The sequence below is a fragment of the Symsagittifera roscoffensis genome, chromosome 1, assembly GCF_963678635.1.
Source record: "Symsagittifera roscoffensis chromosome 1, txSymRosc1.1, whole genome shotgun sequence".
NCBI lineage: Eukaryota > Metazoa > Xenacoelomorpha > Acoela > Convolutidae > Symsagittifera > Symsagittifera roscoffensis.
In genome coordinates, this window is record NC_087062.1 from 41,887,047 (window position 1) to 41,910,951 (window position 23,905).

The window sequence follows — 23,905 nt, forward strand, 5'->3', positions numbered from 1 at the left end:
TTTGCTAACCAACCTCAAAATCTTTCGAAAGGCGCCTTTGGCGCCAATATGAATAATTTTGAGTGGGGAGCGCGCGCCGAAAAAGCAATTTCGGTCAAAAAGTTCCAAAAACTGCCTAAAAACGCTTTTTTTGGCCCGTTTCTTGAGAATTTTGCCTGCGGCCCCCATAGAAAAATTTCAGCGCACGCCACTGCTACCAATGAAATGATCAAAATATACATATATTGGTACTAGTTTACTTGTTTGGTCCCGTGACAAAACTTGTTTAGATGATTGGTCCCGCCTGTTTTCTAAAAACAAGGGCCAATACGGGATTTGAAACTACGCCTTGGGGTTGGTAACCGGATGATTCGTACCCGCTGTCTAACTAGGCCAGTTTCGATAGCACTTTAGAGAAATAAAAATGCTTACTGTTAGAATTAGCCACTTACTGTACCTCGGTTTTTATCAATATTTTTATCAATAACTTCGGTTTTTATCAAAAAGTCACTATTTTACATATTTCTGCTCTTAGACCACTTCTGCTCTTCGACCATTCTGCTTATTGCTCCTCCATCCAATACAATTCTACCATATCCGAGTTTCACTTTTGATTTTTTCTCGGCATATGAAATTTTCCCGTTATTATCGGAAATGGATTGCGGTGTTTAGGCCTTAAACATCATCCATGCTTTGATTGAAATGCAAGCATCTGGCAATTCAATTCTGCTACTTCAACTCTAAGAATATGAAAACGTTTGAAACTGGGTGCACATCTCAGAATCACACTCATATTTTTAAAACTATTTAGAAACATCTGCTGAAAACTAAATGTCGCGATAGATGATGCTATGATTACAAGGGAAATTAGTAATATTTCCGTTTCAAAGCTAAGGATTTTCAATCAGCGTAATAATTTTTAAAAACTTCACCTAATGAATTTGAAGCTTGAATTTCAATAACCCTTTTTTCTTCAGCGTGACAAAGTTGAAAGCAGTGTTTTGATAACAAAATATATAGTTTTCAAGCTGCTAAAATTGTCAGGGTATTTTTTACTATTCCGCCCAAATTTCAAAATTTAGCGGTTTTGCAATATTCATTGTATAAATGCCGAGACAAAATTTTTATAGCTCTGATTGACCGACTCCTAATGGCCGAATTTCGAGCAGATTCGAAAATGGTCATTTTCTTCTCTGGAACTGTTATTTGAGTTTTTTCTAACCTAGGTTAAACTCTGGAGCGTATTTGAACTAATTTTCAGTAATTTACCAAACATTGTTCATTTTAGGCCAATTCGGCTCATTTATTTTTCGACTTAATATTGTGAACGAAACATTTTGAGATGGTATTGAAACTTGATTGGCTACTGTTGAAATATTGACTTTTGGGCGGAATAAGTAAAAAGACCCAATTGTTATTTCAGCAATACTCGTTGAGGTTTGTCTTCAGGGTAATAGTTCGGTCTTCAGCGAAGTGACAGAATATTTTGCTCGATTTAAGAAATGTATGCTTACTGTTAAGACTCTAGATGAGTTTCTGACGGATTTTAATGGTACGTGAAAGTATTGATTGATGAATTCAAAATAATTACAATTGCGAGAGCAAGTGTCTTGTTATCGGGAACTAGACGTTTTTCCCGTTCTTTAAATCTTATTTGCATTTCTTACTTGCTTTATTATTGAAACTTAACGGGCTCGTTCCCACTTGGCACATAAGTAACGTGGTCGCCTTTGAACCCAAAGCTCTGGGGTTCGAGTGCCGGACCTTGTTTTTTTAAGCATGTATGAAATTGGAATTTTTCACCGGTGAAAATTGAATTTTCGGACTATAGTTTGTCTGCTCAAGTTTTGTCAGCATAGTTGCCACATCCCATCACGGATTTTTCTTGTGCTGTAAGCAATTTTAATTTAAGTTGCAAGTGTTGTTCATTTTAGTTTCAGGGCGGACAAAATCATTTTTTCCCCAATTATCCAGTGTCTGCTCAAAAATTGTCGGCTTTGTTTCCGCTTCGTTAATTTTTGTTAATCGTTCCGTTGCTGATTTAATATTCAATTTTTTGCTTGATTGTCTAGAATTAAATTTTACCGAGACATGAAAATTTGGGTTGACCTAGTTTTTTCATCATTTTTCTTTTTATAAGTTATTGTTGTGTTTTACGCAAGTGATGCGAAGCTCTGCTTCGCCTCTGTGGAAACGGTTGTATTGCAATGAGAACACAGGATTTTGACCACAATAATCTAATTTAAAAATTGTGAAAAAAAAATCAAAATTTTTTTTGGAATTTCTGAAGTTTTTTGTTTTAGTATATTTTCTTCGGGAGAAAAAATTTGATAGTATAGTAAACTGCGAAGCTGAAATAATTATTGCTAATTTGAAGTAGACCGTACAATAGATATCACGAGAGTTTGCCCATGTAACTCTCCAATGTTCTATGTAAATTAGTCTAAAATCTGATAATTCAAACCAATTGTTCTTGACACTGGGAACAAATTTCGATACTTTTATTCGAAATCGGAATAACGAGTAATAGGGCTTTGATATAATACCTCACTTGTTCCCTACGAGTTTTCCCTGTTGTGCTTGAAATCCGGCGAAAAAAACATATGGAACGACATTGTTCCTTCACACTTCGTGGTCAGAACGAAACGCCTGGCTTTTTTCTGTGGAAGTAGGACAAATGTTGCAATCACCTTTATCTTTGCAAAAGTTTTGCAATATTCATTGTATAAATGCTGAGACAAAATTTTTATAGCTCTGATCGACCGACTACTAACGGCCGAATTTTGAGCAGATACGAAAGTGGTCATTTTCTTCTCTGGAACTGTTATTTGAGTTTTTCTAACCTAGGTTAAACTCTGGAGCGTATTTGAACTAATTTTCAGTAATTTACCAAACATTGTTCATTTTAGGCCAATTCGGCTCATTTATTTTTCGACTTAATATTGTGAACGAAACATTTTGAGATGGTATTGAAACTTGATTGGCTACTGTTGAAATATTGACTTTTGGGCGGAATAAGTAAAAAGACCCAATTGTTATTTCAGCAATACTCGTTGAGGTTTGTCTTCAGGGTAATAGTTCGGTCTTCAGCGAAGTGACAGAATATTTTGCTCGATTTAAGAAATGTATGCTTACTGTTAAGACTCTAGATGAGTTTCTGACGGATTTTAATGGTACGTGAAAGTATTGATTGATGAATTCAAAATAATTACAATTGCGAGAGCAAGTGTCTTGTTATCGGGAACTAGACGTTTTTCCCGTTCTTTAAATCTTATTTGCATTTCTTACTTGCTTTATTATTGAAACTTAACGGGCTCGTTCCCACTTGGCACATAAGTAACGTGGTCGCCTTTGAACCCAAAGCTCTGGGGTTCGAGTGCCGGACCTTGTTTTTTTAAGCATGTATGAAATTGGAATTTTTCACCGGTGAAAATTGAATTTTCGGACTATAGTTTGTCTGCTCAAGTTTTGTCAGCATAGTTGCCACATCCCATCACGGATTTTTCTTGTGCTGTAAGCAATTTTAATTTAAGTTGCAAGTGTTGTTCATTTTAGTTTCAGGGCGGACAAAATCATTTTTTCCCCAATTATCCAGTGTCTGCTCAAAAATTGTCGGCTTTGTTTCCGCTTCGTTAATTTTTGTTAATCGTTCCGTTGCTGATTTAATATTCAATTTTTTGCTTGATTGTCTAGAATTAAATTTTACCGAGACATGAAAATTTGGGTTGACCTAGTTTTTTCATCATTTTTCTTTTTATAAGTTATTGTTGTGTTTTACGCAAGTGATGCGAAGCTCTGCTTCGCCTCTGTGGAAACGGTTGTATTGCAATGAGAACACAGGATTTTGACCACAATAATCTAATTTAAAAATTGTGAAAAAAAAATCAAAATTTTTTTTGGAATTTCTGAAGTTTTTTGTTTTAGTATATTTTCTTCGGGAGAAAAAATTTGATAGTATAGTAAACTGCGAAGCTGAAATAATTATTGCTAATTTGAAGTAGACCGTACAATAGATATCACGAGAGTTTGCCCATGTAACTCTCCAATGTTCTATGTAAATTAGTCTAAAATCTGATAATTCAAACCAATTGTTCTTGACACTGGGAACAAATTTCGATACTTTTATTCGAAATCGGAATAACGAGTAATAGGGCTTTGATATAATACCTCACTTGTTCCCTACGAGTTTTCCCTGTTGTGCTTGAAATCCGGCGAAAAAAACATATGGAACGACATTGTTCCTTCACACTTCGTGGTCAGAACGAAACGCCTGGCTTTTTTCTGTGGAAGTAGGACAAATGTTGCAATCACCTTTATCTTTGCAAAAGTTTTGCAATATTCATTGTATAAATGCTGAGACAAAATTTTTATAGCTCTGATCGACCGACTACTAACGGCCGAATTTTGAGCAGATACGAAAGTGGTCATTTTCTTCTCTGGAACTGTTATTTGAGTTTTTCTAACCTAGGTTAAACTCTGGAGCGTATTTGAACTAATTTTCAGTAATTTACCAAACATTGTTCATTTTAGGCCAATTCGGCTCATTTATTTTTCGACTTAATATTGTGAACGAAACATTTTGAGATGGTATTGAAACTTGATTGGCTAATGTTGAAATATTGACTTTTGGGCGGAATAAGTAAAAAGACCCAATTGTTATTTCAGCAATACTCGTTGAGATTTGTCTTCAGGGTAATAGTTCGGTCTTCAGCGAAGTGAGAGAATTTTTTGCTCGATTTAAGAAAGGTATGCTTCCTGTTAAGACTCTAGATGAGTTTCTGACGGATTTTAATGGTATGTGAAAGTATTGATTGATGAGTTCAAAATAATTACAATTGCGAGAGCGTATTTGAGTTTTCCCTGTAGTGCTTGAAATCGGGCGAAAAAAGATATACTGAACGACATTGTTCCTTCACACTTCGTGGTCAGAACGAAACGCCTGGCTTTTTTCTGTGGAAGTAGGGCGAATGTTGCAATCACCTTTATCTTTGCAAAAGTTTTGATTGTTTTTCAACTTAGGGAGGGGGAGAGAATGGTGCGCTTTAAAAATATTGTGAAATCCACTTTACGCCATTTTCCTTCCAGTAATTTTTTGGCCCGTGATAACAAAAAGATACTGAACCTTTTTATCCATTTGAAAGTCATTAGCAGAAATAAATGTGCGACAACTTTTCTCTTGAAGTAATGGCTCATGATTTTGCTGCTTTATATTTTTAAACATTTTTGTAGAGTAGTGAATGAGTGATATTTCAAACATGTGATGAATTAATCCGGCTCAAAAGTTATTCCAAATTGACTGGCGATGAGCGAATGGGTTCAAATCTAGTTGAACCAATCAGAATTGAGAATTTTTTATGCACTTCCTTTAATAAAAATTGGTTTTCAAAGAGAGGAGCAGACCAGATTCTTATTTACACAATTCATTGCTGTAAAAAGATCTCATCTTAGAAGAATACCAAAAAGGCCCAGTTAGCTGCCTATCGAGTGGTGTCTTCATGAGCAAACAACAAAGAGTACAGCTGAATTCCTGAATGCCAAAAAGTTTACCTTAAAGAGTTGAATTATGAAGATTGTTTTGACAATTCCTTAAGTCCTCGATTAATTTTTTGTCTGCATAGAAGTTATTAAATAGTGAACGAACATTATTTTTGAGTTTCTCATGTAGCTCGTCAGTTTTTCTGTTTCGTAGCCTGAATTTATTTTCGTTATTTGAGTTATTGATCACTGATTATTTCCTTGAATAGTAAGCATGGGTGCTGCCTCCTTATAACTTATATAATTCATAGGCAAGCTACTCCCCGCGAAATAATAGAAAATTTTACTTCTTTCTGCTTTTTTTTATACAAATTTTGAAGAATTAGTTCATGTTTTTCAGTTTCTCATTCTGTTTCATAAGCATTTCCATAGATCAGCAGAGCATATTGATATATTGGTTGAATATGTTTTGTAAGTGATAAGCAATTGGTTTTGAGTTCTTTTTGATTGTTCGGAATATGCAACTGTAAACCATTTTTTTCATCCAGATAAGATTCTGAAATTTTTTGGGAGCGTTTCTACATCTTGATTAATCATTTGGGTTGATTTTGGTCCGACTGTTTATCCTGGTTAAGAGTTAACTTGTTATCAATCAGCGAAGTCTTAGCACTTTATAGGCATTTGTTTTTGCGTCTTTTTCTTTTTTTTTGTAGTAAGAGAGGCTGCAATCATCGGCCTGAGGGTGATTTTTTAATTCACACTACAAACATTTGGCCATATCCTTTATGAGAACCCTTGTGGAACTCAATAGGCGATAGATTTTGATCTCGATACAAGGTTCTCTTCTACTACATATGAGGATTGACCTTAAAGATGTGTTAAATGATGAGGTCAGGAATATCCTCACAACACTCAAACTGAACTGATGTTTGCGGCAAACTAATAAGGGAAGCGGGAACATTGAATTGTATCTCATTAAAGGATTTTGATCCAGTGTGTGTCAGCGACGTTTCTGAACTTTTAAGTTTTCAAAAGAAAAGATCACCAGCTCTGAAAGAAAAAGTAAAATGAGAAAAATGGATCTTATTCAAAATTTTGCCGTCTTGAGTTGTTCATGAAATTGCTATTTCACTTCCTGAGCATAAACTGTAAGCCCTTACTTGCGATTGGCAAGCTTGCTAGTTTTAGATGAAAAATTTACAAGACCAATGTTCAAAACTGGCATAATGTAATGTCAATCTTGTCTGCAGATCACATTTGGGTCATATAATAAGTAGCAAGAAATTAGAGCACAAAATAATTAAAAAGAGCAAGCTGCAACTTTAGTAGGCAAATTTGACTTTCTCTTGACCTTGAGACGTATTTTCCGTCTGAAACTTGAGGTTTTGCATGCAAAGTTTGTCTCTAGTAGGTCATTTGGTCTTTATAATTAATTTTGTCTGTTGCAACTTTTTGCACTTCTCTACATGCCGCAAAATTTGTTGAAAGCCTTTGAACAGCAGATCATGTGAACCATAAAAGTTTAAAGAAAAATTACAAAATTAAATTGACTACTTTTAACATTACAGGAAAAGCGAAAACATTAATCAACTTATAAAGCATCAATGAACCCATTGGCTTAAAAGTTTATAAACTAATGTACCAAATTAGACTTCCTCTGCTGCTCTCAACCACTTGCAGCCAGTTAGTCTGAGATGGGGACATTATTCAGACCAATTTTTGCTCTGCATCCAGAAATCTGATACTAAAATAAAGACTAAGGGATTTGATTTGATTGAACTCGCAATCTCATATTTACGAAATGATCAAAACTTTTGTCTATTCCAATCTTAAGGACAATTTAGAACTGGTTTTTGAGAAAACATTTTGAATAATTTTAGTGCAAACAGCAGAATATTGATGATGCATGAAATGTCTGACAGTAAAAAAAACTTCGCAAAAAATGGCAGTTATTAAATTGGCAAACTGAAAATCAGTCAAAAAAACTAGGGGCCCAGCTAAACCTGGATGTATCTGTTTGATAGTTCTTAGAATGTGTTGTACTGATGCGGGATGAAATGCGATGAAACTTATAAAATTTCAAAAACTGGCTTTTAAGCAAAACTTAAGTGGTATCAATTGTAAAATACAGGATTAGCCGCTATTGTAGGAGCGACGCCTGCTACTCAACTTTTAAAATTAAAATCAAAATCAGCAGGATAGTTTTCAGAACAAATGGAAAATGCTTCTTAAACAATCAAAATGTCGAAAAATGGATTTTTCCTAGGAATTAAATACAAAACGGATGTAAGCGTTTACGCAGGGAAGAGCTTTTCACTGTTTTTGAAAAAAAAAACACTTACTTTCAGAAACTGGGGAGCGTTTTTGAGAAAGAAGAATATTCCAACAAACAATCGAAATCTTGAAAGTAATCTCAAAAACTTGCATTGTCCTCAGTTCTCAACAGTTTATCTATAAAATTTAAAGGGTAGTTGATTTTGCCGGAAAGATATCCAAAACTTGTATTTATCGATTTAACTTGTAAAATGGATCCAACTATGCAAAGAAGATCCACATAACCTGTTTTTTCGATTGAACTCAAAATCTCATCTCAGATTTGTTGGGGTGTTTTTCAAGAATTTTCAGAAACCGCACTTTGCCCAAGGATGTAACATTATTTCACCAAATTTCTTTATTCACCGCTTCTGAAGAATAAACTTCTGCAACCTGAGTCTTCGATCAAACCCTTAACCTCGGAAACTGTCAGGTAGTTTTTGCGAAAAGTAAAGTGCTTAAAAAAACGGTAACAAACATGACTTTACCCATTGTTGAGGCAGCAAGAAGATTATAATCTATGTATTTGTTTGACCAATAAATCTGAGAATTGGCCGCGTAGTTTCCGAGGAAAGTCGATAAGTTTCCGAAAAACAGTCGAACGTTGGTTCCTTCCGAATGCCATAACTTGTTTTCTTTAAAAAAACAGAAGCGTAGCCGCTCACGCGAACAGATTTCCCACAATCTGATTTTTCAATTTAACCTTTGATATCAGATTTGTCTGAATTGTTTTTAAGAAAAAAATATCAAAAAATTGAAACTTTTCTTACGGTCATGAATTTCTTAAATTGTGCGTAATTACTTAATCGGGAGAGCTCCCTAGAACTAGTTTGTTCGATTGAACCCAGAATATGAAATTTATCAGGTCAGTTTTTGAGGCAAAATTCAAAACTCCAAAAAACAGCCAAACATCGAAAACTGTTGTTTTCTGAGTAGCAACGTTGTTTGTGTTGCAAATTGCGTTGCAGCAATTATGGAAAAAAGCTTGCCGCAGTTTTTGGTTCCGAATAAATTCAAAAGTTCAGATTAAGGAGATTGATTTCCAAGAAAATTGAAAAAAATTCAGAAACTGTTTAAAAAAATTTGAAAATTTGGTATATCGAGGGCCATATTTCTAGCTTTAATAAAACATGGGTGGAGTTTTCCCACAAACCGTCCGTTCTTTCTATTGAACCCGACACCTCAGATGTAGCAGGATTATTTTGTGAAAGATCCAAAGCTGCACAAGTGGAGAAAACTGAAAAGAGGCTGGGGGAGTATTCAAGCACACAGGGGGGTGAGCGTGTGTCCATTCGTGCCCTTTTTTGAAAACAATTGACGTAGATTTTGATAATAAAATTTCACAAAACTAAAACAAGGGGTCTAAATAAAACTGGAAGTTTCTGTTTGATAGTTTCTGGATTTTTTGTCTGATGCAGTATGAGCTGGGTAATTCCAATAAAAAAATTAGGCTTCAACCAAAATCTTAATTTGTTTCTCTAATCATTACGAAGGAATTTTTTATGAGAAAATTGATCTTCTCAAAGAAATAAACTTATCTTACAAGTTCTCCATAAAATAAATATATCTTAAAATTTCTCAGGCGTAGCTATTTATGCACGAAGGAATTCCATGAAGCATTGCCTTTTTTATCAAAAAAAATTGATATCAGATTAGGCTGGGTGGTTTTCAAAAGTAAAAAAAATCAAAAACGGAAAGTAATCAAACCATTGACTTTCATGAGGGCCATAACCTTTGCTGCAAGAAAAATTGGACACAGTTGTTTATAGAGGGGATTTCTTCTCAAGCTTTTTTTAAGATTGAACCAAAATCTCACATTTGGTAGGGCAGTTTCTAAGCGTATATGCAGGCACTCAGGGGAATGGGTGGTCATTCCTACTCTTTAAAACGTATTTTTTGAAACTAATGATTATTACGCTTCGATTGAAATCAAACTTTTTTGCGTTCCCGGCCAAATTAGCTTGGAGGTATCAAATGTTTTACATCGGCTTAATGACCTATTTTTGGGTTGTTTCAAGAGAATCACAACTTAACGCTCTCCTCTGCATTTTTCGAGCTGGTTGTATGTTCACCAATCGTTATTTGGAATTTTTTTCATTATGGAAAATTGTTTCGAAATTCATTGCAAACATTTTAGCTTTCTCGGAAACTTCCACTGATTTTCAGAAAGAGGTATCAATTGAATAACCGCCTACTTCCCAGTGTGCCTGTATACTCCCTAGAGTCTCTTTTCATTTGAGTCCTCCGTCTACATCCTTCGAAAAAGCCTGTGTGGGAATACTTGACCCTTTTTTTTGATTTTTCGTTTTCTTAAAAAAACCTCTCAAACATGAAATTTTAGTTTGAATGAATAGAGCGGTTTCAAAAATCCCCATGCATGAGCTGCTACACACAAAATTTTTACTCAAAGTTATGGTCATCGGGATAATCAAATTTTTCGTAAGTTTTTGAAAGTTCTCGAAAACTACCCTGCAATATTTGCGATTTTGGGTTGAATTCAAAGAACTGGTTTATGGAAACTAGTTTGCCTGAGCGATTTTTCCCAAATTTTTCTGACACCAAATTTTTCTGGCGCTCGAAATAGTCAATTTCTTAAGTTTTTGAACGTTCTCGAAAACTACCTTGCCATATTTGCGATTTTGGGTTGATTTCAAAGAACTGGTTATGTCAAACTAATTAACTTGAGCGACTTTTCCTAAATTTTTCTGAAACCAATTTTTTCTGGTGCTCGGAATAGTAATTTTTTTTCTGATTTTTGACAGTTATTTAAATATTTTGAATATTTTCGAAAACTATCCTGCCATATTTGAGATTTTGAGTAAATTGAATTAACGGGCTGCAGGAAGCTCATTTGATTATGCGACTACCTCAAAACTTTTCTGGTAGCAAAAGTTATCGTCCTCGAAAAAGTCAAAATTCAGATTTTTTTTGACCGTTTTTTTGGTTTCAATCGAAATTACAGGTTGAATGAATCCCTTCTGCATAAGCGGCTACGCGCAATGCTCTTAAAGCAAAAAACTATGGCTCTCGGAAATTTCAAATTTTTGATGAATTGACCGTTGTTTGGACTTTTCTTGCTAACTATGCTGCCAAACTTGATATCATAGGTTCAATCGAAAAAACAGGTTGGTGAAAGCTTTACTTTAAAACTAGCTATCTCTTTGGGGAGCTTGGTTACCTCAAAACTTTTACTTTTCTCACTTATCTTAGTAAAGAATCAACTAATGTTTTAGGCAACGTTCAATTTTCGAAATATTTCGTGCCGCATCAGTATAGCAGTTTCATTCAATATCAAACAAATACCTCCAGAGGTAAATCCCTATTGCTTTTTTTTGAGACATACAAAAATTTTGGTTTACCTGGTTTTTTTCAACATCTAAAATATTTTTCGACTTGTGTGTTTTTTGTGTTTGAGTTGCATCGCAAGTGATGCGAAGCTCGGCTTCGCCTCTTTGTGAAATTAATGAAAAACTATTCCCAAGCGCAATAAAAAACACAAATCCTTATCTCTTTTTCATAATATCTTTTTTTAACAAACAAGAACTAGGGGCCCATCTAGAGCTAAAGTAGTTATTTAAATTTTTTTGAATTTGTTATCTTGATGGATAGTTTTGAAAACTTTAAAATTGGGCTTCACCCAAAGCCTCAGTTTGTTTCTCCAATAAAATAAAGAATGAATTTTTTTGAGAAGCTAAAATTATCTTAAAGACATGAAATTTTCATTATAATTATTATGGCGTAGTTGTTTATGCACGGATGCTTGCCTTCTTTTGTCTCGATTAATAATTTGATATCAGATTCGGCTCTATACTTTCGATAAAAATCGAAAAGAATCAAAAAACGTTCAAGAAATCAAAATAATGATTTTTTTGTCAGAATTTTTGAAAGTTGTTGCTTTACAATGGAGTTTTTCTCATTTTTTTTAGCCTGAAGTCTCAATTTTCGGATGATAGTTTTCGATAAAATTTGAAAATAAAAAAATCAAAAATTCGACAAAAAAATCAAAAACTTTTCGAGGGCCATATTTTTTTTGTGTAAAAAAAATGAGCGTAGTCGTTCAGGAAGAATTTTTCAAATTACTTGAATTCAAATTTTTGATTGATTCCGAAATTTTTGATTTGGGAGGGTACTTTTTCAGAAAAATGAAAAAGATTAAATAAGCCTCAAAAACTCACAATTGTTTTTTCTGGGGGCAAATTTTTGATAGTTTTTTTTAGTCCTAGCCGCCAAAAGAGAGAAATCTTTTAAAACCTGTTTTCACTATTGAATCCGAACAAATTTTAGTCGGGAGAGTAGTTTTTGAGAAACCAAAAAATTAAAAAAAAAATTGGTCAAAAATCAAAAATAGACTTTTCAAGAGCCAGAAGTTTTCGTGGAAAAACTTGGGCACAACCGCTTACGTAATGAAGATCCGCTCAACCTTTTGATTTGGTTGAAACAAAATTTGAGACTTTGGAGGGTAGTTTTTGGAAAATTCAAACAGTTACTAAACACGGCCAAAAATCGAAAATTTGAGTTTTCCGTGGATAATAACTTTTTGTGTAAAAATTTTGGAAGTAGCTGGTTATGCAGGGGAGCTTCCCACAGTTTATTCTGTTCATTGGACTCTAAATCTTAGTTTTCGGTGGATCGTTTCTGTGAAAAGGGAAGTGAGCAATCTTCTCATTGGTGTCATTGTTTTGGAAACTGAAAAAAGTTTTGAGAAATTCTATTTTTTTGAAAACAGTGAAAAATTTTAAACCAAATTGTCTAAATTTTCTTTTTTCTAAAGCGGGTAAAAAACCCGATGCCAAACTTTTCATTAATAATTGAGCTTAACCAATCGATGAAACTTGAATCAAGTTTTTTTCAACTTTTTTCCATTGCTTATTGTGTTCAAAAAATGGTTACTTCCACAGTAATCGTCTTTTGTGATAAAAAGGTAACACATTTTTCAATTATTTTTTTTTTGAATCTGCATATCTAATACATGCTCCTTTGACTATCAGCCAGTAAAAAAAGTCTTCAGTTTTATAATATTTAATTATGGCGGTTGATTGATTCAATACTGTGAGCAGAGAGGAAAAACAAGACCCTTTTCCTGTGTGGCGGGCATCCTAGAACGTGGATATCTTCTGTAAGGGCTCCTCTTGTAGCAATTGGTTGAAACTCATTTTTGCCAACTTGAGGTCCATTTCCTGCCATTCTGCTGTATTGAGGAAGTTTAAGTAGTTTTTACGCTGATTGTAAACCCAATTCGGATCACTGATTAACTCTGAGTACATGTCTTTAAAAGTATCGACGACAAGCTTGCAGTAGTTTCGGTCAAGGTCTTCGGGCCATTCTGACGAACTATATTGAGGTTTCTTTGGAACATACAATTTACTGAGTCTTCCATCGCTACGGAGCTCCATTTTGCGAGTCGGCAACGCGTAGTGCGGAACATGCTGGGATACCAACTCGCCGCGAGCACGATCTTGAGGTCGCATTGGTTTTTCGTCATCTTGACGTAACTCTTCAAGAAGTTCAGCCTCGGTTTTGGTATTGGCAGCGAGAGTGTCCTTCTCCTTTTTGGCGCCATACTCAGACTTGTTTGACCTCGAACGACTCTTGGCTTTATCAGCCTCGGTTCTGTTAGTTGCTCGACCTTCACGCTTTCCTGCTGTTTTAGCAGCACCTGTATCGTTTGCCTTTTGATCATCTCCGGCATGCAAGTTTTTCAACCTCTCTTTCTTACGAGCTGCCTTTTCCGGATTGTTGTTGTTGTTGCTATTATTCGAGCGGTCTCGTTTGGCACCTCGAAAATAAAAAATCAAATCATTCATTGAGAAATTTGGATTTAACGCATGCACCGCAGGCAAAGTTTTGATGAAACAGGCCAAAAACGGCATTTTTTAGGCATTTTTTGGGGAAAAAAATTGCGTTTTTTTTTGCGCGCGCTCCCCCTCAAAATTAGTTTTTATTTGCATCAAAGGCCAAAGGGTCCGTCACCAAATACGGATATCTCAAAACAGTACAAAGAGGGAACCCTTTGGGACACAGGTGGCGAATCCCTAAAAAAAGGCATCCGTCCCTCGCCCCCCCCCCCCCTAAATCCGTCCTTGCAGTAAACAGTAAGAAATTAAACAGTAAACAGTAAGAAAAGAAACCAACTGAAAAAAAAGCACGCAAAACAAAACAAAACAAAAAAACTAAATGAAGCAATTTTTGAATAAAAGTGGTTTATAATCGATTAAAATGGATTATAATTCAATAAAATTTCAGAAATTTTTTTCAAAAAACAATCGATTATAATGGGTTTTTTGTTTCAAAAAAATTGTAACATTATAATCCATTTTTTATCGATTATAATCTCTTTTTGAAATTTATGGAGACTGACAATAAAAATCCATTATAATATATTATTGTCTCTTTTTACTGAGTGGGGGCAGTGCAATTCAAGGAACTATTTCATCACAAAGTAGTTTCAAACAGAAGTTCGAAAAAACAATTGGATTTCTGAAAGAATGAGAAAGTTACCTCTCAACTGCCTTTTGGACATATTTAAGTTGGTGGCATATTTAATTTGGTGGACCTTTCAAAGATGCTGTAAATGTAGGAGGCGTACTATCATTTATGAACATTAGCTTGGAAGACGAGGTATTTGGGCGAATAATCAGAATGGCATAGAATGAATTGCTTTTATGGTACCCTGGAATATATTAAACAGGATCATTGAGTTTAATAACTAGCCTTTAGTATTGTTCTCTTCTCCCCCTAATTGCAACTCTTTCTTGCGACTGTTCTTGTTCTTCTTCTGGCTCTTGTTCTCATTATTCTGTGCATTCAACAGTTCGTCAGACTTGAGCACTTTTTCCAGCTGGCGTCTCTTCTGCCAGTACTCTGCACTTTGAGTGTCCACGTGGATAGGCTGCTGATTCATACTCTTACTCCGTCTGTTCTGCTTAGCCGATGTCCTTCAAAATGTTGCAAAATCACTTTTTTCCGCCATTCAGAGAGTGCAATTTGCCACCCTTTTCGCAAATTGAACTCAGTAAGTTCATATCTACACTAGTGGACAAAATTAAACGCAAATTCAAATTTTACTGTCTAAAAAGTCTAACTTCAAGAACCATTTTGGACAATATTTACTTTGAATTTCCACAAAACTTCTTCCAATTGGCATTTTCTAATTGGTATTTTGAGACGTAGAAAAAACTGGTAAGTGATTCAAATCAAAAATTGAAACTTTCAGAGAGTGTAGCTTAGATCATTTGCAGCGGGTCGATGTAAAAATTTTGATGAAATTCTGGATCAATTGAGCAATCTCCTCCCCGTAATGACCAATTGAGCTACCCCCCCCCAGCAAAAAGGAATAAACGATACAAAAAGACGTCAGCAAACGCAAGTAGATGGATGATGTGTTTATAGCACGCAATCAATTGACCGAATGAAGTTTATCTTACATGAGTATCGAGAAAAATTTTGAAAAAACAAATCGAAATTTATGGAAAAAAAAAATGTTTTTTTTTTGGAGAATTTTGTTTAGGCGACCATAGCCTCATCGAAGAAAGCAAATTACCAGGGTTGGTGCTCTAGCCTTGTATCTGAATAGCAAAAAGGGTTCTCCGCAGCACCTTAATATTGTTCGCAAATTTTTTTTGTCAATTTAAGAAAGAAAAAAGTTGCTTTTTATGCCTGTTTTATTGATTCTTTTTTCAATCTAAATGAAACTTTAAGAGCTTTTTCATCGTAAATTTTGGCTTTTCACATTCGTTGGAAATTATGTTTTATGATTTCAGGTCATTCAAACTATTTTCAAGTGGTTATAAACATGTCTCAAGTACCTATTGAGCTATCTCCCCCCCACGCGAGAATGGGGGGGAGATTGCTCAATTGATCCGAAATTCTGAATGAACTTTGTCCAAAATGAACCTTGAAAAAAGGCATAGAGTAAAAACGTAATTTTGCGTTTAATTTTGTCCAATAGTGTACTTAAAAGCAATCATAAATGCAGTAATATACATGAATGCACTTCTGTAAAACATTAGATTATTTCAGGACTGTTCGTGAAAAAAAAATCTCGACCTATATTCGAGTCTGAACTCATCAACTCTTAATCGAATTGTTAGGTTGTTGAAAGTTTTTGTCATAATTTAAAAAATTGACATGGCGAGCAAAATTAAAATTGTGAACAAATTTTACTTTATAATTTAAATCGTAATATCACACTTTTAGTCAGAAAAACACATTAAAAAACTATGAAAAGAAAAAAAATAAAATGGGGGGAATGGAAAGGAGCTGAGCCGAACTCTTTATTCTTGATTTTTTTTTAAAAAAAAGGATAGTCGGTTGCTGGGCAGATTTTTTGATTTTTTTTTCAATTTGCTTCGTTTTTTTGTTTTCGGTGTGATTGCAGATTGCAGGGTCTAAAGAAAGCCTCGAATTTTGATAGAAAAACGAAGGAGGCCCTCTTCCAGTTTCTCAACTTCTCATAAGACTGCAACATGGAATTGTTTAAAAAATGTTCATACGTCAATTTGTATCGTAAAAAATTGTGCACTTGTTCACGCTGAACAATTTTACTGCAATTGAAAACATCAAAAGCTATTTTAAATAGGCTTTCCTCAATTGAAAATCAGAAAAAAAACTAAACGGGGGATTGCAAAAGAGCCAAAAAGAATAAGGTACGTTTGCTTAGAATTATCAACAAAAAGAAAATCAAAAATATCTCAAACAAAATTACTGGCTTTTTCCCCCTTCCTCATATGAGCATATTTTTTTTATGATGTTATGAAGGATTTACAGGCCTGAGTATGAAGATTAAATATGTTTGTTATAGCCTAACTAGTTATAATGCCAGTTTTTCTAATCATTTGAAAAAAAAGTTAAATAAAAGTAAGCATTTGGGCGGGGACGGATGGAAAAAGAACTAAAAACTTATCAAAGTTTGTTCTAAGCTTTTTGTAAAGATTTTTCTTTGATTCTTCCTTAAAATTTTGTTCTCAAGAAGACACTCAAAGAAATTTTTAGAACAAATTTTATTTGAATAAGAGTATATAATAGTTATTTTTGTATTTAGAGCTTAAAACTAAGTATTATAAGCCTATTATAAGTCTGTTTGCTTGCTTTATTTGCTCGAAACTAGACAAAAGTTTCAGACAGTTTTTTTTTTCAAGTCTGTGAAAAATTTTTGGGTTCGTTTTCCCATATCCCATCACCCCCACACCACCAGAGCATACCTATGACAATCAGAAATGTTTGTCATGGACAAATAAATCTGTATGCCGAATTTCATTTTAGTCGAACAATGATAACAAAAATTTAATTAGTAACTTTTTGAAGGTGGGGGAAAAAAAGAGCCCATTTTTGGAAATTTTTTAAACATTATTCGAATCTCAACTGAAAGGGCATCATTATGATATATCACTCGGCCGATGTCTTTTTAAAATGACTTTTGCTGTTATACACTGCATTAAAATGTGTAAGGGTGAACAGGTGATCAAGTGGCTCTTTTCCAGTTTTCCCCCTTTCAAAATACCGAGTTTTATGTTTGTCTTACGTGTTATTACTGCTAAATGCGTGATGTTACGCTGTAAAGTATGAAGAAAAAATCTTTTCACAGTTGTTGATTTGTTCACCACGCTAAATTTCATTGCATTATGACAAGGTTAAATAAGCTTTTCAAAGTTGAATTTGAAAAGGGTAACTGGAAAAGAGCCCGGTTGTCGTCTGAATGTCCTGTCGTTTTATTTGCCGTAGCCCACGCCGCGGCTCATAATCCGGCATAATTACCGCTTAAAAAGCCTAACACTCAAAATCGCAGGAATTTCTCATGTTGGCAATGTAGTAGTACTAGTACCACTTAAGACCGGGTTACGGTAGCAGAGCAGTATTTAGACAAACATTGAAATTACCAATCAGAAAAGAAAAAGCAAAAATAAAAGTCACTCAAGAACAATGAAATATTATTTGACAAAACGTAGAACGATATTTTAGGCAGAATAAAATTATCTCAAGAGCGAGTGATACAAAATGCGCGAAAAAATACCAATTATTGGGCAGAAATAGTTAACAAGATCCAGTTCGAAGATTGCAAAACTTGAGTAACCAAATTAATTGAAAAAAAATATTGGGTGCAATCGGGACCGAGTTAACATCCTTCCCCCTGAACAGAGAAATTATGAAAAGAAAAAAATTAAAATGGGGGAATGGAAAGAAGCTGAGCCGAACTCTTTATTCTTGATTTTAAAAAAAAAAGGATAGTCGGTTGCTGGGCAGATTTTTTCGATTTTTTTTAAATTTGCGTCGTTTTTTTGTTTTCGGTGTGATTGCAGGGTCTAAAGAAAGCCTCGAATTTTGATAGAAGAACGAAGGCTCTCTTCCAGTTTCTCAACTTCTCATAAGGCTGCAACATGGAATTGTTTAAAAATTGTTCATACGTCAAAATGTATCGTAAAAAATTGTGCACGGGTTCAAGCTGAACAATTTTTACTGCAATTGAGAACATCAAAAACTATTTTAAATAGGCTTTCCTCAATTGAAATTCAGAAAAAAAAATTAAACGGGGGAATGCAAAAGATCCAAAAAGAATAAGGTACGTTTGCTTAGAATTATCAACGCAAAAGAAAATCAAAAATATCTCAAACTAAATTACTGGCTTTTTCCCCCTTCCTCATATGAGCATATTTTTTATGATGTTATGAAGGATTTACAGGCCTGAGTATGAATCTTAAATATGTTTGTTATAGCCTAACTAGTTGTATTGCCAGTTTTTCTAATCATATGAACAAAAAGTTAAGTAAAAGTACGCATTTGGGCGGGGGGACGGATGGAAAAAATACCAAAAACTTATCAAAGTTTGTTCTAAGCTTTTTGTAAAAATGTTTCTTTGATTCTTCCTTAAAATTTTGTTCTCAAGAAGACACCCAAAGAAATTTTGAGAAAAAACTTTACTTGAACAAGATTATATAATGGTTATTTTTGTATTTAGAGCTTGAAACTAAGTATTATAAGCCTATTATAAGTGTTTGCTTGCTTTATTTCCTCAAAACTAGACAAAAGTTTCAGACAGTTTTTTTTTCAAATCTGTAAAAAAATTTTGGGTTTTTTTTCCCATATCTCATCACCCCCACACCACCAGAGCATACCTATGACAATCAAAAATGTTTGTCATGGACAAATGAATCTGTATGCCGAATTTCATTTTAGTCGAACAATGATAACAAAGATTTAATTAGTAACTTTTTGAAGGTGGGGGAGAAAAAAGAGCCCGTTTTTGGAAATTTTAATAACATTATTCGAATCTCAACTGAAAGGGCATCACTATGATATATCACTCGGCCGATGTCTTTTTAAAATGACTTTTGCTGTTATACACTGCATTAAAATGTGTAAGGGTGAACAGGTGATCAAGTGGCTCTTTTCTAGTTTTCCCCCCTTTCAAAATACCAAGTTTTATGTTTGTCTTACGTGTTATTACTGCTAAATGCGTGATGTTACGCTGTAAAGTATGAAGAACAAATCTGTTCACAGTTGTTGATTTGTTCACCACGCTAAATTTCATTGCATTATGACAAGGTTAAATAAGCTTTTCAAAGTTGAATTTGAAAGGGGGAACTGGAAAAGAGCCCGGTTGTCGTCTGAATGTCCTGTCGTTTTATTTGCCGGACCCCACGCTGCGGCTCATAATCCGGCATGAATACCGCATAAAAAGCCTAACACTCAAAATCGCAGGAATTTCTCGTGTTGGCAATGTAGTAGTACTAGTACCACTTAAAACCGGGTTACGGTTGCAGAGCAGTATTTAGACAACCGCGTATTAGGACTCGACAGTATTTAGACAAAAATTGAAATAACCAATCAGAAAAGAGAAAGCAAAAATAAAAGTCACTCAAGAACAATGAAATATTATTTGACAAAACGTAGAACAATATTTTAGGCAGAATAATATTATCTTAGGAGCGAGTAATACAAATTGCGCGAAAAAACACCCATTATTGGGCAGAAATAGTTAACAAGATCCAGTTCGAAGCTTGAAAAACTTGAGTAACCAAATTAATTTAAAAAAAATATTGGGTGCAATCGGGACCAAGTTAACATCCTCCCCCTGAACAGAAAAATTATGAAAAGAAAAAAATAAAATGGGGGGAATGGAAAGGAGCTGAGGCGAACTCTTTATTCTTGATTTTTTTTTTAAAAAAAGGATAGTCGGTTGCTGGGCAGATTTTTTCGATTTTTTTTTCAATTTGCGTCGTTTTTTTGTTTTTGGTGTGATTGCAGGGTCTAAGGAAAGCCTCGAATTTTGATAGAAAAACGAAGGTTCTCTTCCAGTTTCTCAACTTCTCATAAGACTGCAACATGGAATTGTTTAAAAATTGTTCATACGTCAAAATGTATCGTACAATATTGTGCACTTGTTCAAGCTGAACAATTTTACTGCAATTGAGAACATCAAAAACTATTTTAAATAGGCTTTCCTCAATTGAAATTCAGAAAAAAAACTAAACGGGGGAATGCAAAAGAGCCAAAAAGAATAAGGTACGTTTGCTTAGAATTATCAACGCAAAAGAAAATCAAAAATATCTCAAACTAAATTACTGGCTTTTTCCCCCTTCCTCATATGCGCATATTTTTTATGATGTTATGAAGGATTTACAGGCCTGAGTGTGAACCTTAAATATGTTTGTTATAGCCTAACTAGTTGAAATGCCAGTTTTTCTAATCATATGAACAAAAAGTTAAGTAAAAGTACGCATTTGGGCGGGGGACGGATGGAAAAAGAACCAAAAACTTATCAAAGTTTGTTCTAAGCTTTTTGTAAAGATTTTTCTTTGATTCTTCCTTAAAATTTTGTTCTCATGAAGACACTCAAAGAAATTTTTAGAACAAATTTTACTTGAATAAGAGTATATAATAGTTATTTTTGTATTTAGAGCTTAAAACTAAGTATTATAAGCCTATTATAAGTCTTTTTGCTTGCTTTATTTGCTCGAAACTAGACAAAAGTTTCAGACAGTTTTTTTTTCAAGTCTGTGAAAATTTTTTGGGTTCTTTTTCCCATATCCCATCACCCCCACACCACCGGAGCATACCTATGACAATCAAAAATGTTTGTCATGGACAAATGAATCTGTATGCCGAATTTCATTTTAGTCGAACAATGATAACAAAGATTTAATTAGTAACTTTTTGAAGGTGGGGGAGGAAAAAGAGCCCATTTTTGGAAATTTTTTTAACGTCATTCGAATCTCAACTGAAAGGGCTTCATTATGATATATCACTCGGCCGATGTGTTTTTTAAATGAATTTTGCTTTTATACACTGCATTAAAACGTGTAAGCGTGAACAGGTGATCAAGTGGCTCTTTTCCAGTTTTCCCCTTTTCAAAATACCTAGTTTTATGTTTGTTTTACGTGTTGTTACGGCTAAATGCGTGATGCTACGCTGTAAAGTATGATGAACAAACCTGTTCAGAATTGTCGAGTTGTTCACCACGTCAAATTTCATTGCATTATGACAACGTTAAATATATTTTTCAAATTTGAATTTGAAAGAGGGGAACTGGAAAAGAGCCGATCAAATTTGTACAACATTGGCTCTTTTCCAGTTTCCCATCCCCTCAAAAAATTGCAAAATAAAGCTGTCCAAAAACTGTCGGCAAGGCAGTTTTCATGTGAAATGTTTTTAAAGTTAGCTAACTTGTTCACGTTAACACGCTTTGATGCAGTTTATAACATGAAAAGTTATTTCAAAAAGACTTTCATGCATTGAATTTTAGAAAAAGTTACAGGGGGAGGGGGTAGGAGAACTGGAAAAGACCCATAACATTTCTTAGATGCAAATGGCCACGTGAATAATTTTTGCACAGGGGGGGGGGGGCAAATGAAAAAGGAGTCTTTTCATGTTCTTAACAGCAATTAGACGTTTCGTAAATTTATGATGGGTGGGAAACTGAAATAGAGCCTGTTTCTCTCCTATTTCAATAGTCTGAACTGAACAACACTTTTTCCTTTTCCCCCACCTGCAAATTTTTAAAACATGTTTGTTTATAGCATTGTTTTATAACGGTTGGCATGTTTGTAAGAGACGTGGAAAGGAAAGAGCGGAATGTCAAACATTGCAATGACTCACTCACCTGTCCGAGTACTTTTTCTTCTCCATCTCCCTCAGTTGGTTCTCAGCATTCCTCGCCATCAACTCCGCGTTGATCTGCTTCTGGGTGCGCAGTTTGTTGCCGCTCTTGTTGTTGCCACCCCTCTGGCCCCCTGTCTTGTTTCCTTGATGCAGGGGGTGTTGTCCGTCGCCAGCATTGGCATATATTTTGTCTGCCACTGCGGCTGCCCCTCGCTTGCCCCCTCCCTGTTGATAGATCGGATCTCGCTCTTCAGGCGCATGACTTGCCTCAGCCCCACAGAAACTCTCTTCGTACAGACTTCGCGACTTGCGCCGATGTTCACCATACTATAAAAAACAGTTCTGAAGGGTATTAAACGAGAGTACTGTTGCTATGCAAAGAGCACATAATGTTGCTAACACATTTTTCGAACTTTTAGATTTTCTAATTTCGAAATTTTTTAAGACCGACAAGTGCAATGAGACTTGACCAGGAAACAAACACATAAAACCCCACGGTATGGCTAAAACTTGTCTCAGAGTCAGTGATAATTGAATAATCTCCATTTACGGTCCCTTTCAAATAGTTGAAAAAGAATGAACTCAAATTTTACCAAAAAATGTAATAAACTATTTTGATCTGTTCTACATCTGTTGTTATTCATAAATTGAACACTATTTTTCCATTATAAGTGTCATGCGTATTGCGCAAAATAGATGTGGTCCGGGGAAAATTGGTATATGAGCTGAACTGAAAGCGATCTTACGGTGGATATTGGAAAAGGGCTCTTTTCCAGTCCCCCCCCCCCTTTCGAATTCAATTTTGAAAAGTCAATTTAACGTTGTCATAATGCAATGAAAATTGGCGTGGTGAACAAATCGACAATTCTGAACAGATTTGTTCTTCATACTTTACAGCGTAACATCCCGCATTTAGATGTAATAACACGTAAAACAAACATAAAACTCGGTATTTTGAAGGAGGGAAACTGGAAAAGAGCCTGTAAAAGAAACACGTTACATAATGGAAAGGGAGCTTTAAAGTAAATCGAAAGCTATTAGATGAGTGTTTGTTTGTACCTGAGAGGACGTGGCGTAGTGAGAACCTGTGCCATTTTGGTTGTGGTGACGCTTGGACTTGTTGTGATGAGAAGATGGGGTGGATCTGCTGCTGGCTTTTGAGTTGGGTTTGTTGCCATGATGCTGGTTGGGGTTGGTGGGGGCGTAGCCGTGGCCGTGGGATGGGCCTCCTGTTGTGGCTGCCCCTGCTCCTCCCAGACGGGCATCATCGTCCCCCTTGCCGTCGTCGAAGTAGTTGTAAATGGTTTCGTAGTCTGCCAGCACGCCTCCTCTTAAGGCTGTGCGCTGCTGCTCATCGAATTGAGAGGATTGTGCACTTCCCATGTCAAGCGCGGTCGATTTGAAAGAATTTTTAAAACACGTGCATTTTACTACCAAATATGTCAAAAGTCAAGTAATCCAAGTTGAAGTTCATTTGAATAAGAGTGACTTCAAACCAAAAAATCGATTTTTTATCAGTGTAAGTTTCAGAGATCAATGAAAGTTAAGCTCTTTTGCCGTTTCCCCATCGTTCCTACTACATCAATTTTTACAATAAAAAGATCTTAAACATAGAGACAAAGCGGATCTTTGCAACACCTGCGATACAACGCAAGCATAGCATACTATGCTAGTGAACAAAAAATGAAACGCAAATCATTACGTCAAAAAAAAAATTGGCTCTTTTTCCTTCAAACCCCCCCCCCCCCCCACCTCACACGAGCTTCAATATATTAGTGTAACGAGTGGTTTTACGAGGTTCAGTATGGAGACCACATATGTTTGTCGTGGCCTTATTAGTCTGTATGTAAATTTTTGTAACAATCGGACAATATGGTCAACAAATTAGCATGTAAAAATTTGCAGGTGGGGGGAAAAGGAAAAAGAGCCAAAAAATTGAATAAAAAATTCAAAAAAAGTTTCAAAAAAAAACATAATTTAAGAAAACAGTCGAAGGCTCTTTTGGATCTTTTTCCTTTCCCCCTCCCGCAAAATTTTACTTGCA

General features: G+C 35.0%; 2 protein-coding genes across 2 annotated transcripts in view; both read right to left on the reverse strand.

Moving 5' to 3' along the window:
* The window catches only part of LOC134844621 (huntingtin-interacting protein 1-like), a 477,037-nt gene that overhangs the window by 234,658 nt on the left and 218,474 nt on the right, over nt 1-23,905 (reverse strand). The gene's annotated exons all lie outside the window — the stretch shown is intronic.
* LOC134857326 (putative pre-mRNA-splicing factor ATP-dependent RNA helicase DHX16) lies at nt 12,862-21,921 on the reverse strand. The gene is made up of 3 exons (XM_063873721.1): nt 21,863-21,921; nt 14,479-14,702; nt 12,862-13,543 (listed from the first exon to the last, which is right to left on the reverse strand). Exons 1-3 carry the CDS (start codon nt 21,919-21,921, stop codon nt 12,864-12,866), a joined length of 963 nt encoding a protein of 320 aa, XP_063729791.1. The 3' UTR covers nt 12,862-12,863.

What these genes read in the sequence shown, in the direction of transcription:
- LOC134857326 (XM_063873721.1), bottom strand. Translation starts at nt 21,921, where the DNA reads ATGGCGAGGAATGCTGAGAACCAACTGAGGGAGATGGAGAAGAAAAAG. An exon ending in AAGAAAAAGTACTCGGACAG is followed by an intron (nt 14,703 to 21,862) that starts GTGAGTGAGTCA and finishes AACATTTTGAAG; the next exon opens with GACATCGGCTAAGCAGAACA. An exon ending in AGAAGAGAACAATACTAAAG is followed by an intron (nt 13,544 to 14,478) that starts GCTAGTTATTAA and finishes TTTATTTTCGAG; the next exon opens with GTGCCAAACGAGACCGCTCG.